Source organism: Oncorhynchus gorbuscha, linkage group LG10 (assembly GCF_021184085.1).
Source record: "Oncorhynchus gorbuscha isolate QuinsamMale2020 ecotype Even-year linkage group LG10, OgorEven_v1.0, whole genome shotgun sequence".
Taxonomy (NCBI): Eukaryota; Metazoa; Chordata; class Actinopteri; order Salmoniformes; family Salmonidae; genus Oncorhynchus; species Oncorhynchus gorbuscha.
In genome coordinates, this window is record NC_060182.1 from 39851592 (window position 1) to 39866041 (window position 14450).

Consider the following 14450-nt stretch of genomic DNA (forward strand, 5'->3'; position numbering starts at 1 on the left):
GGTCATCCCTGCTGTACATATGTCCAGGATCATCTCATTGAGGTTTTAACACCTTTGATCAAACCGACAGCGTCGCGGTGCAAAATGGTACGCGACATCATCTGGCTCTGTGCGCGACAAAAGTTCGACATTCGCCTTCTGCCACCATTTACGGCCAAAGCGCAGCGTTCCGTTGGAACGGTGTACCAAAATGCAATGATTGCCGACGGTGTGGTGGAGTATTCGCTCACCCGTTCTGTAAGGCTGTGGTGGGGTCATAGGTCAGTGTCATTCCTCCCTGTGGTCAAACACATTCAGATACAATGCAGTAAGCACACATACAGTAATACATGCGTTTGAATGAGAATTATCTAACCATTAAGAAATTGGGACAAAAAAATCCCGCTTGAGCTTTAAGGTAACTGTCTCACTTTTAAAAGTTCATGTTCTGTTACCTCATACCCAAATGATGTTGTTGACTCATTCTATACTCGTATTTGTGGCCAAAGCATAAAATGGAGAGAAAACACTTCAAACTTGTATCTCAAACCGACCATTTAAAAAATGCTTGCTATTTCCTTGTAGAAGATGAAACAACATAGTTACTTTAATGTCACTGTACTTAAAAACAGTTGAAAGTACCTGAATCGCCTTGGTGAAATGGCAACAAGAAAGACTACAGGGAAGACGGCAGACTGTTGACTGTCTGAATGAGAACTCACCGTTTCCCCATCTGTTGTCCAGGGACGGCCATTCTGCAGGTACTTTCCCTGGCTCTGTCTCTTCTTCTGTCCTCCGTCTGCAAACTTACACAACAGGGGTTCCAAGGGCACTGGGAGGAGAGGAGAAGAAGAGGGTTGAGTGACTGTGGAGCACTGAAGGTGTATAATCTGTGTGTTTATACTGTATATTTATTATACATTATAAACTGGGTGGTTCGAGCCCTGAACGCTGATTGTCTGGCAGCTGTGGTATATCAGACCGTATACCACAGGTATGACTAAACAGTTATTTTTACTGCTCTAATTACGTTGGTAAACAATTTATAATAGCAGTAAGGCACCTCTGGAGTTTGTGATATATGGCCAATATACCATGGCTTAGGGCTGTGTCCAGGCACTCGGCATTGCGTCGTGCTTAAGAACAGCCCTTAGCCGTGGTATATTGGCCATATACCACCGGGCCTTATTGCTTAATTAAAATATGACAGTGAACCAAGATACTGTGGAAGCCTTTCTGTTGCTCCTGACCCTTTCAACCAAGGCATCATACAGAATAAACTTTGTTCTCAAAAGAAATTGAAAACATGATGAGATAAAGATGACTCACCGGGTACTCCAGGTGGAGTCTTGATATATTTGCCATTGAAATGTTGAATGATAGTCTCACATTTCTCTGTTGACTCCATCCTGCAAATAAAACTTGATTTACAGGATGCTGTACTATCCCCAGTAACCAGCAGAGGGCTCAGCAGACAGGTGAGTTTACCAGGTGCACGTCTAGCAGGACACAATGTTTTGGAACGCTCAGGGAGAAATAGGCTATGTAGAACAAACATGCCTCTCTAACATACAGAATCACATCACCTCACTCTATTCATGGCATTTCTATCTGCAATGTTTGACAACATTTGGCAACTGAATATGACCCTGGCAAGCTAGCCATGCCTTTTCAAAGCCAAGATATATATGATCATAACATTGCATTTGTCAATAAATGTTTAAGTGTGGAGATACAGTGGGGCAAAAAAGTATTTAGTCAGCCACCAATTGTGCAAGTTCTCCCACTTAAAAAGATGAGAGAGGCCTGTAATTTTCATCATAGGTACACTTCAACTATGACAGACAAAATGAGAAAAAAAATCCAGAAAATCACATTGTAGGATTTTTTATGAATTTATTTGCAAATTATGGTGGAAAATAAGTATTTGGTCACCGACAAACAAGCAAGATTTAGCCAGTCTCCAGATCTCAACCCCATAGAAAATCTTTGGAGGGAGTTGAAAGTCTGTGTGGCCCAGCAACAGCCCCAAAACATCACTGCTCTAGAGGAGATCTGTATGGAGGAATGGGCCAAAATACCAGCAACAGTGTGTGAAAACATTGTGAAGACTTACAGAAAACGTTTGACCTCTGTCATTGCCAACAAAGGGTATATAACAAAGTATTGAGATAAACTTTTGTTATTGACCAAATACTTATTTTCCACCATAATTTGCAAATAAATTCATTAAAAATCCTACAATGTGATTTTCTGGATTTTTTTTCTCATTTTGTCTGTCATAGTTGAAGTGTACCTATGATGAAAATTACAGACCTCTCTCATCTTTTTAAGTGGGAGAACTTGCACAATTGGTGGCTGACTAAATACTTTTTGCCCCACTGTATACATTATACAGTACGCAGGGATCTATTTTTTACATTTCCTAAAGTAGCTGTGACCTAAGACTTTATTTCAGAGGTGTCAAAGTTGGTTACCTGGCAAAGCCCACTCCTCTGCTGGTGCCGTTGGCGTCTCTGAGGATGCGTGTAGAGATGACCTGACTGAAGGGCTTCAGTATATTCTCCAGCTCCTGCTCATCCATGGATACAGGCAGGTTGGAGATGTACAGGTTAGTGGGGTCCTGCTCCTGTTGCTGTGGAGGGAGGGAGGGAGGAATACAAGGTTAAATTTGCTCGTCCATAGACACAGGCAGGTTGGAGAAGCACAGGTTAGTGGGGTCCTGCTCCCGTTGCTGGATCACAGACAGGGAGAAGAGATAGAGGGGCCTTTAACAATATACACACGTGCCTTTCAAACCTGACAACGTTTTGAGGAGGCTGTGGAGAGGAAAGAAGGGCACTGGAGATGTAGAGGAAAACTATTCTAGGGAGAATGTTCTTGTAATGTTACCTGTAACATTCCCTTCATGTTTGAGTGTCCAGTTTTCTGTAAGTTAGGGGAACATTTTGTATCTATGTTAGCAAAATCCTTCTGAGAACACCAACCAAATGTTATGTATCACATGTGCCGAATACAACAGGTGTCGACTTTAGCGCGAAATGAGCCCTTTCCCAACAATGCAGAGTTAAAAATATATATTTTTTTAAATATGGAAATAAATGGAAATAGTAACACAATAAAATAACAATAACAAGACTATATACAAGGAGATAATTGAGATAATTGAGGTAATATGTACATGTAGGTAGGGGTAACTAGGCAATCAGGATAGATAATATACAGAGTAGCAGATATATATATATATATACAGTATGTGAAAGGTGTGAAAGTGTGTCTATGTGTGTGTGGCATCAATATGCATGTGTGTGTGTTTTTGTGTGTGTGAGCGTATGTAGCCTATGTGTGTGTTGGAGTGTCATTGTAGTATGTCTGAGTGTGTGTAGAGTCCAGTGAGTGTGCATAGAGCCGGTGCAAGAGGGCCAGTGCAGATAAACAGGGGGTCAATACAAATAGTCAGGGTAGCCATTTGATTAATGGTAGAACCTGCTAAGGAGCCTTTTGGTCCCAGACTTGGCGCTCCGGTACCACTTGCCGTGTGGTAGCATAGAGGACAGTCTGTGACCAGGGTGGCTGGAGTGGTTAACACTTTTTAGGGCCTTCTTCTGACACCGCCTGGTATAGAGGTCCTGGATGGCAGGTAGCTTGGCCCCAGGGATGTACTGGGCTGTACTCATTACCCTCTTTAGCGCCTTATGGTCGGATGTCAAGCAGTTGCCATACCAAGCGGTGATGCAGCAAGTCAAGAAGCTCTCAATGGTGCAGCTGTAGAACTTTTTGTGGATCTGAGGGCCCATGCAAAATCTTTTCAGCTTCCTGGGGGGGAAGAGGTGTTGTTGTGCCCTCTTCACGACTGTGTTGTTGTGTTTGGACCATGATAGGTCCTTAGTGATGTGTACACTGAGGAACTGGAAGCTCTCAACCCACTCCACTGCAGCTCAGTCGATGTGAATGGGGACGTACTCTGCCTTCCATTTCCTGTAGTCCATGATCAGCTCATTTGTCTTGCTGACATTGAGGTAGAGGTTGTTGTCCTGGCACCACACTGCCAGGTCTCTGACCTACTCCCTATAGGCTGTCTCATCATCGTCAGTGATCGGGCTTACCACCGTCGTGTCATCTGGAAACTTAATGATGGTGTTGGAGTCATTGGTGAACGGGAGGGGACTAAGCACGCACCCCTGAGGGGCCCCCATGTTGAGGGTCAGCATAGCGAATGTGTTGTTGCCTAAACTCACCACCTGGGGGCAGCCCGTCAGGAATTCCAGGATCCAGTTGCAGAGGTAGGTTTTCAGTCCCAGAGGGTCCTTAGCTTAGTGATGATATTGGAGGGCACTATGGTGTTGAACGCTGAGCTGTAGTCAATGAACAGCATTCCAGGCCAGAAAGGGCAGTGTGGAGTGCAATAGCGATTGCATCATTTGTGGATCTGTTGGGGCGGTATGTGAATTGTAGTGGGTCCAGGGTGTCCTGGAGGATGGTGTTGATGTGAGCCATGACCAGCCTTTAAAAGCATTTTATGGCTACAGATGTGAGTGCTACGGGGCGATAATAATTTAGAGAGGTTACCTGGGCATTCTTTGGCACAGGGTCTATGGTGGTTGAAAATGTCAGTGTAGACACTTGCCAGCTGGTCAGCGTATGCTCTGAGTATGCTTCCTGATAATCCATCTGGCCTTGCGGCCTTGTGAATGTTGTTGCACACACACACTTACACACACACACACACACTGCAGACTTTGGACTGATCAGAATTTTAGGTAGGCTAATTAACTTGTGAAGCTTATTATGTGAGCTTTATCAGAAGCACTTAAATTAACTGGAATACGACTACTATATATTGATTTTATCTCAGACTTTTGTAGCCTTCTGGACTCAGAGAGCTACTCTCTCAAGTTGTCTTGTTGGGGCGAGTGACTCTTTGAACTTACAATGGCCGTTATATCTATTTCTTGTGCTCTATTCTATTTGCCTCATGACTCCTGTGTGCTTTGTTGACTATGAACGTGCTTGTTTACCCAACTGTGGGACAGACTATGTTTGTTCCCACACTAGGGACTCTGACTCTCTATTGGTTTGACAGACTCTCGGCCTCTCATCCTATGCTAACCACCTCTCGCCGGCTTTGTATTCATGTTATCTGATGATATTGCTGTACAATATAATCTTGTTGCCATCTGATGCACATTCAAATGTCATCAAAAATGAACACTGCAGAGCTCGCCCCTCTGCCGTGCCCTGATTTTATTACTGCTGATGATATCTGGAAATGTGCATGTACACCCTGGGCCATCTACTGTTGCTATCCCCAATCTGACTTGTGCTCTGATATCTGTTCCACAGATTTCTGCTCTCGTAAAAGTCTGGGTTTTCTGCACATTAACACTAGAAATTATTATCTAAAATGTATCAATTGAAGGTGTGGGTTCACAGCTCCAATCCAGATGTGTTGGTCATTACTGAGACGTGGTTAAGAAAGAGTGTTTTGAACACTGATGTTAACCTTTCTGGTTATAACCTTTTTTGGCCAGACAGATCTTCCAAAGGGGGTGGAGTAGCAATCTTTACCAAGGAACACCTTCAGTGCTCGGTTGTCTCCACCAAGTCTGTCCCCAAACAACTTGATCTGCTGGTTTTAAGCATTACACTTTAAAATAGCTTCTTGTTGACTGTTGCTGGGTGTCATTGTCCACCATCAACACCGGCCTGTGCTTTACCTTCCCTAAACTTTCCCTGGCCCCTTACACTATGTCTGAATTTGTCCTAAACTGGAACCTCATGACCAAGCCCTAAAACAATGGGACTCCCTAAATCTTTCCCAGATTATTACCAATCCCACAAGGTATGACTCCAAACACCCAGAAAAGCCTACTCTCCTTGATGTTATCCTCACAAATAGTCCTGATAGGTATCAGTCTGGTGTTTTCTGTAATGACTTTAGTGATCACTGTTTTACAGCCTGTGTTCGTAATGGCTGCTCACTGAAACGACCTGTCCTGATTTGTCATACACGCTTGCTAAAAAACTTTAATGAGCAAGCCTTCCTTCATGACCTGGCCTCTTTAAAATGGTATAGAATCAGCATGATCCCCTCTGTCAAACACGCTTAGACCTTCTTTTTTGACATTTTCAGTGGTATTGTTGACAAACACGCCCCATAAAGAAAATTTGAATTCAATTTGGTTCAGCCCCTGGTTCGACCGTGATCTGACAGAGATACTCCACCTCAAGAATTCCATTTGGAGAAAGGCTCGGCACACACATACTCAGGCTGACTGGCTGTCGTTCAGGAAAATGAGAAATACGTGCACTCAGACTATCTGGAAGGCCTTAGTTAGTTACTTTAGGGAGCAGTTCTCTCTCTGTGGGTCTAACCCCAAGAAGTTCTGGAAAACGGTTAAAGACCTGGAGAATAAACCCTCCTCCTCACAGCTGCCCATATCCCTTAATGTTGATGATGTGGTTGTTACTGACAAGGAGCTCTTTAATCACAACTTCATTAAGTCAGGATTCCTGTTTGACTCAACCATGCCTCATTGCCCGTCCAACATTTCCTCATCTTCCACCCCTTCTAATGCGATTAGCCCCGATTCTCTACAAAGTTTCTCCCTGCAGGAAGTCATTGAGTCTGAGACGTTAAAGGAGCGCCTTAAACTTGACCCCCCAAAAAACATCTGGCTCAATTGGTTTAGACACTTTGTTTTTTAAGGTTGCAGCCTCTATCATCGCCAAGCCTATCTCTGTCTCTCCTCTCTGGGGAGGTCCCTTTGCTTGGAAGGCAGCCACGTGTGTCCTTTATTTAGAGAGGGAGATCAAGCTGATCTTAACTGTGTTGAAAAACTAGTAAATAATCAACTGACTGACTTTCTTGATGTCTATAGTATTCTCTCTGGTATACAATCTGGTTTCCGCTCAGGTTATATGGATGTGTCACTGCGACCTTAAAGGTCCTAAATGACGTCACAATTGCCCTTGATTCTAAGCAATGTTGTGCTGCTATTTTTATTGACTTGGCAAAAGCTTTTGATACAGTAGACCGTTCCATTCTTGTGGGCCGGCTAAGGAGTATTGGTGTCTCTGAGGTGTCTTTGGCCTGGTTTGCGAACTACCTCTCTCAAATAGTGCAGTATATAAAGTCAGAACATCTGCTGTCTCAGCCACTGCCTGTCACCAAGGGAGTACCCCAAGGCTCGAACATAGGCCCCACGCTCTTCTCGATTTACATCAACAACATAGCTCAGGCAGTAGGAATCTCTCTCATCCATGTATATGCAGATGATACAGTCTTATACTCAGCTGGCCCCTCCCTGGATTTTGTGTTAAAACGCTCTACAACAAAGCTTTCTTAGTATCCAACAGGCTTTCTCTGCCTTTAATCCTGTTCTGAACACCTGTAAAACAAAGGTCATGTGGTATGGTAAGAAGAAAGCCCCTCTCTCCACAGGTGTGATTCCTATCTCTGAGGGTTTAGAGCTTGAGGTGGTCACCTCATACAAGTACCTGGGAGTATGGCTAGACCGTACACTGTCCTTCTCTCAGCACACATCAAAGCTGCAGGATAAGGTTCAATCTAGACTTGGTTTCCTCTATCGTAATCACTCCTTTTTCACCCAGCTGACAAACTACCCTGATTCAGATGACCATCCTACCCATGCTAGATTACGGAGATGTAATTTATAGATCGGCAGGAAAAGGTGCTCTTCAGTAGCTAGATGTTCTTTACCATTCGGCCATCAGATTTGTCACCAATGCTCATTATAGGACACATCACTGCACTCTATACTTCTCTGTAAACTGGTCTCTGTATACCCGTCGCAAGACCCACTGGTTGATGCTTATTTATAAAATCCTCTTATGCTCTACTCACCCCTATCTGAGATACCTACTGCAGCCCTCATCCTCCACATACAACACCCGTTCTGCCAGTCACATTCTGTTAAAGGTCCCCCAAAGCACACACATCCCTGGGTCGCTCATCTTTTCAGTTTGCTGCAGCTAGCGACTGGAACGAGCTGCAAAAAACACTCAAACTGGACAGTTTTATCTCCATCTTTTCATTCAAAGGCTTTGCGAGATGTATTGTTGTCTCTAACTTCTTGCCTTTGTGCTGTTGTCTGTGCCCAATAATGTTTGTACAATGTTTTGTACTGCTACCATGTTGTGCTGCTGCCATGTAGTGTTGCTACCATGCTATGTTGCTGCCATGTTATGATGTTGTCTTAGGTCTCTCTTCATGTAGTATTGCGGTGTCTCTCTTGTCGTGATGTGTGTTTTGTCCTATATATATATTTTTTTATCCTAGCCCCGTCCCTGCAAGAGGCCTTTTGCCTTTTGGTAGGCTGTCATTGTAAATAAGAATGTTTTCTTAACCTGTTAAGACTCTAGGGGCAGTATTTCATTTTTGGATAAAAAGACATGCCCGTTTTAAGCGCAATATTTTGTCACGAAAAGATGCTCGACTATGCTTGGAATTGATAGTTTTGGAAAGAAGACACTCTGACGTTTCCAGAACTGTAAAGATTTTCACTGTGAGTGCCATAGAACAGAATCTACAGGCAAAACCAAGATGTTTGAGTGACCAGGAAATCAACAGGATTTCTGGAGGCACGTTTTCCATGATCTCCTTATATGGCTGTGAATGCGACAGGAATGAACGGACACTTCCTATCGTTTCCCCCAGGTGTCTGCAGCATTGTGACGTATTTGTAGGCATATCATTGGAAGATTGACCATAAGAGCCTACAATTACCAAGTGTCCCGCACGGTGTCTGCGTGGAAATTGGTGCGCAAAAGTCAGGTACCAGTATTTTTCCATCCGAATCAGAGAAGAATGCACGCTTCCAGGGAAGGGATTTCAATGAAGAGATATATGACAAAACACCTTGAGGATTGATTCAAACAACGTTTTCCATGTTTCAGTCGATATTATGGAGTTAATTCGGAAAAAAGTTTGACGTTTAGGTGACTGAATTTTCGGTTAGTTTCGGTAGCCAAATGCATAGTAACAAAACGGAACGTTGTGTCCTACACAAGCATCTTTCAGGAAAAACTGGACATCTGCTATGTAACTGAGAGTCTCCTCATTGAAACATCTGAAGTTCTTCAAAGGTAAATTATTTTATTTGATCCCTTTGCTGGTTTTTGTGAATGTTGCGTGCTAAATGCTAACGCTAAATGCTAAGCTAGCTATCACCACTCTTACACAAATTATTGATTTTCTCTGGTTCTAAAGCATATTTTGAAAATCTGAGATGACAGGATTGTTAAGAAAAGGATAAGCTTGAGGATAGGCATATTTATTTCATTTAATTTGCAATTTTCAGAAATCGCTAATTTTGCGTTATGGTAATGAGCTTGAGGTTGTAGTCACGATCCCGGATCCGGGATGGGGCGGACTAAGAGGTTAACGGACTTGCCTAGTTAAATAAAGATTAAATTAAAACAATTAAAAGACAAATTGTCTACGGAGAGTGTGATCACACAGTAGTCCGGAACAGCTGGTGTTCTCATGCATGGTTCAGTGTTGCTAGTCTCGAAGCAAGCATAGAAGGAATTTAGTTCATCTGGTAGGCTTGTGTCACTGGGCAGCTTGCAGCTGGATTTCCCTTTGTAATCCGTGTTCGATTTATATTTTCCATGTCCTTGTTCATCCATGACTCGGAGATTCATAGGATATTACAGTTGCTCATCACAGGAACATTCCTATGAAAATGTTAGTTAATGACCTAATGAGATTCTTAAGGACATGTTCTCTCAGTTGTGGGAACGTTTGTTGTTAGCTGTGAGTCTGGCTGGACTTCTCTCTCTACTCCTCTCTTTGCCTTCCTTTTTCTGTCTCACTCCCTCTCTCTCTCTGCCTCACTCCCTCACTCGCTCTCTCTGTCTCTCAAGTACGTCTCTCTCAAGTCCCCCCCCTTCAACACTTTATTAGACAGCCAGTCACCGAGAGAGAAGAAGACAGGCCCATTGTGTGAGACTAGCTGTGTTAACAGCACTGAGTGTTCATGCGTCAGTGAAGTAATGTGATATCACAGAATAGTTGCAATTCAATGGGCTCTGAGTCTCTACGATAATTGGGTGATCTTTGTGGAGAATTATACACTGTGTGAGGGCAGATTTGGACAGAGACTGGAACTGAATTCATTCCTATGGTTCCATGCACCATCATATTCCCAATGGGGCTCTGACCAGGGCATGACCAAATATGTCAGTCACATGCATAATCCTGACCTTGAATTCATATGCAGGCATCAGTAAAATTATGCAGCTGTGACAAATACGATCTGAAACTCAAAGTAGTCCTTCCTAAGTAGGAATGCTTGGATGATGTCATATACTTTTGATTAATTCGATAGATCTTCCACTTCTACTCAGTAAACTACCTGCCTGCCCAAACAAATTGAATTGAAATAACAGCAAAGTAAGATACTTGTATGATAGCGTATCTGAATTTCAACCATAACTGTTTTGCATATTCATTAGTGTGCAGATGTGATTAAAAAGCTGTAAAATGCATTTGATATTCATCTCAAGCTCATGAATTATGCATAGTGCAATCACTGCGACCTGCAGTGAAGGTGATTTGTCTCTCCCCGAGGAACACACACACACCTCTCATTGCCACATCAACAACAACCAACACCAAATCGACACTTTGCAAGCACAAACACACACTATTCCAACCATCACAGACACACACACCCAACACCACTGAGAACCCAACTATTTTAGAGAACGTTCCCTTCGAGGTAATCTGCAGTTCAAACAATAACAAAGCTGTTTGGTAAACAGCTGAGGGATGGGGCTGGAGAAATATAACCCCTCTCAAATTCATAGACAGAGGTATGGATGCAAGGACTGACCATCCATGATATCCAAAATATTGTTTTAATCATGTTTTGAGGCTATGGAGTGTTGGTTTACAATTGCATTGTTTTCACAACAATTGTGTAAACAAGCTTATATTATTGGTTGTGATGGGGGGTACGACCGTCTCAAAAGGTCATTAAAACCTCTTGATGCTAGCAATCCCGGATCCGGGATCGTAATTACAGCCTCAAGCTCATTACCATAACGCAACGTTAACTATTCATGAAAATCGCAAATGAAATGAAATAAATATGCTAGCTCTCAAGCTTAGCCTTTTGTTAACAACACTGTCATCTCAGATTTTCAAAATCTGAGCATTTGTGTAAGAGTATTGATAGCTAGCATAGCATTAAGCCTAGCATTCAGCGGGCAACATTTTCACAAAAACAAGAAAAGCATTCAAATAAAATCATTTACCTTTGAAGAACTTTGGATGTTTTCAATGAGGAGACTCTCAGTTAGATAGCAAATGTTCAGTTTTTCCAAAAAGATGATTTGTGTAGGAGAAATCGCTCCGTTTTGTTCATCACGTTTGGCTACCAAAAAACCCCGAAAATTCAGTCATCAAAACGCCTAACTTTTTTCCAAATTAACTCCATAATATCGACTGAAACATGGCAAACGTTGTTTAGAATCAATCCTCAAGGTGTTTTTCACTTATCTCTTCGATTATATATCGTTCATGGAAGTTTGGTTTCTCTTCTGAATCACATGGAACAATACTTGCAGCCGGAGATTACACACCAATTTCGACGCAGGACTCCAGGCGGACACCTGGTGAATGTAGTCTCTTATGGTCAATCTTCCAATGATATGCCTACAAATACGTCACAATGCTGCAGACACCTTGGGGAAACGACAGAAAGTGTAGGCTCGTTCTGGGCGCATTCACAGCCATATAAGGAGACATTGGAAAACAGTGCCACAAAAATTTTGCTCACTTCCGGTTTAAAGTTTCATCTTGGTTTCGCCTGTAGCATCAGTTCTGTGGCACTCACAGATCATATCTTTGCAGTTCTGGAAAAGTCAGAGTGTTTTCTTTCCAAAGCTGTCAATTATATGCATAGTCGAGCATCTTTTGTGACAAAATATCTTGTTTAAACGGAAACGTTTTTCATCCAAAAATGAAATACTGCCCCTAGAGTCTGATGTTTTCATAGGAACGTTCCTGTGATGTGCAAGGAATGTTTCCAAGAGACCATCCCCTTAATGTAACATAGAACATACCCAGAAGCTGTTTACCATGTTCTTAGAACTTAAGATATTCATGTTCTAGACACGTTTCATGGGAACGTTGCGAGAATGTTTGTGTCCCAAGAAAAATTACACATCACGTCTTGTTACAGGGCCAGTCAAGGTCCTGATTGGTGAACCACTGATCCGTACCCCTCTTAGTCAGTTGAAAAAGTTAGGGATACTCACACACACAGTGCTTTTTATTATACACTGAGTGTACAAAACATTAGGAACACCTTCCTAATATAGAGGTGCACCCCCTACTTTTTCCCACAGAACAGCCTCAATTCTTTGGGGCGAGGACTCTACAAGGTGTGGAAAGCGTTCCCCAGGGATACTGGCCCATGTTGAATCCAGTGCTTCCCACGGTTGTGTCAAGTTGGCTGCATGTCATTCGGGTGGTGGACCATTCTTGATACACACGGGGAAACTGTTGTGCGAGAAACTCGCCAGCGTTGCCGTTCTTGACACACTCAAACCGGTGCACCTGGCAACCACTACCATACCCTGTTCAAAGGCACTGAAATATTTTGTCTTGCCCAATCACCCTCTGAATGGCACCCACACAATCCATGTCTCAATTGTCTTAAGGCTTAAAAATCTTTCTTTAACATGTCTCCTCCCCTTCATCTACACTGATTGAAGTGGATTCACCTGGTTTGTCTATGTTATGGAAAAAGCAGGTGTTCCTAATCGTTTGTTCACTCAGTGTATACATTTTTTAACTTACATATGTGACATACATGATTATATTCTGCATGTTCATTTATACAGTAATTATTATTCATCATATCCTCACCTGGGATTTGCACTCACAACCTCCTGGTTCATGGTATGCCGATCTTCCTACTACATGACCATGTCCATGGCAGCTACCACTTAATCTGACAGTCCTCATCAGTGACTTTGATTGATTTATCTCAACAATTTAAGGGTTTTCAGTATAGTTGTCTGATGTTGGTGGGGCATATTAACCTGTTTAAATTGTACTCCTGAATCACTATGACCAATACAAGTTTTTCTTGAATATACTTTTAACAGAGCTTTCCATATCTCCCTCACTAACTTTAAGCACCAGCTGTCAGAGCAGCTCACAGATCACTGCACCTGTACATAGCCCATCTGTAAATAGCCCATCCAACTACCTCATCCCCAGACTGTTATTTATGATTTCTTTTTTGCTCCTTTGCACCCCAGTATCTCTACTTGCACATTCATATTTTGCACGTCTATCACTCCAGTGTTTAATTGCTAAATTGTAATTATTTCGCCACTAAGGCCTATTTATTGCCTACCTCCCTTATCTTACCTCATTTGCACACACTGTAAATATACTTTTTCTCTATTGCATTATTGACTGTATGTTTGTTTATTCCTTGTGTAACTCTGTGTTGTTGTTTGTGTCGCACTACTTTGCTTTATCTTGGCCAGGTGGCAGTTCTAAATGAGAACTTGTTCTCAACTGGCCTACCTGGTTAAATAAAGGTGAAATAAATAAAGAAGTAAAGAAATACTTCAAAGTGCATTCACCCTACTGCTTACACCTATAGTTACTGTATAAATGAACATGTAATCATGTATGACGAAGTCTGAGAAATATGTACGTTGAAAACACTGTGTGTTGAAAGCACTGTGTGTGTGTGTGTGTGTGTGTGTGTGTGTGTGTGTGTGTGTGTGTGTGTGTGTGTGTGTGTGTGTGTGTGTGTGTGTGTGTGTGTGTGTGTGTGTGTGTGTGTGTGTGTGTGTGTGTATCCCTAAACTTGCCAACAGACGGTAAGAGCTATGAATGGATCAGTGTTTCACCAATCAGGGCCTTGATGGGCTTGGTATTGATATTTTATTAGGCTCCCCATTAGCTGTTGCAAAATCCCAACTAGCTGTTGTGAAACATGACATAATAAAGAGAGCATCAGCTCAAGATCAGAACTACATACATTTAAAAACGACATTCATAACCTACATATCACACACAAAATATCTAGGTCAAATCGGGGCGAGGTGTTGTGCCGTGAGGTGTTGCTTTATCTGTTTTTTGAAACCAGGTTTGCTGTTTATTTGAGCAATATGAGATGGAAGGGAGTTCCATGTACTCATGGCTCTAGATAATACTTTGAGCTTTTTGTCAGTGCTGAGTGTAAGTTGACTATGAAAACATTGTGGAATTTTCAACCCATTAATGTTTCTTTATAAAAAATAAGAAATTATGCAGTCAGTCTTACTTCAACTCTTAGCAAAGAGAGACTGGTATTATAGTATTTATGTTAGCCCTCTGATTACAATGAAGAGCAAGACATGCTGCTCTATTCTGGGCCAGCTGCAGCTTAACCTTCGATAAAAGAGTTGAATTTGTCTTTCTGCACCTAATT

At 42.3% G+C, this 14450-nt stretch overlaps 1 protein-coding gene across 1 annotated transcript in view; it reads right to left on the reverse strand.

Moving 5' to 3' along the window:
• Positions 1-14450, reverse strand: part of LOC124046083 (RNA-binding motif, single-stranded-interacting protein 2-like) — a 35784-nt gene that overhangs the window by 5013 nt on the left and 16321 nt on the right. The window contains exons 5-8 of the mRNA XM_046366072.1: positions 2457-2614; positions 1309-1388; positions 702-811; positions 231-277 (exon numbers count right to left, since the gene is read on the reverse strand). Coding sequence (XP_046222028.1) covers positions 231-277; positions 702-811; positions 1309-1388; positions 2457-2614 — 395 coding nt within the window. The remainder of the gene's footprint in view (positions 1-230; positions 278-701; positions 812-1308; positions 1389-2456; positions 2615-14450) is intronic.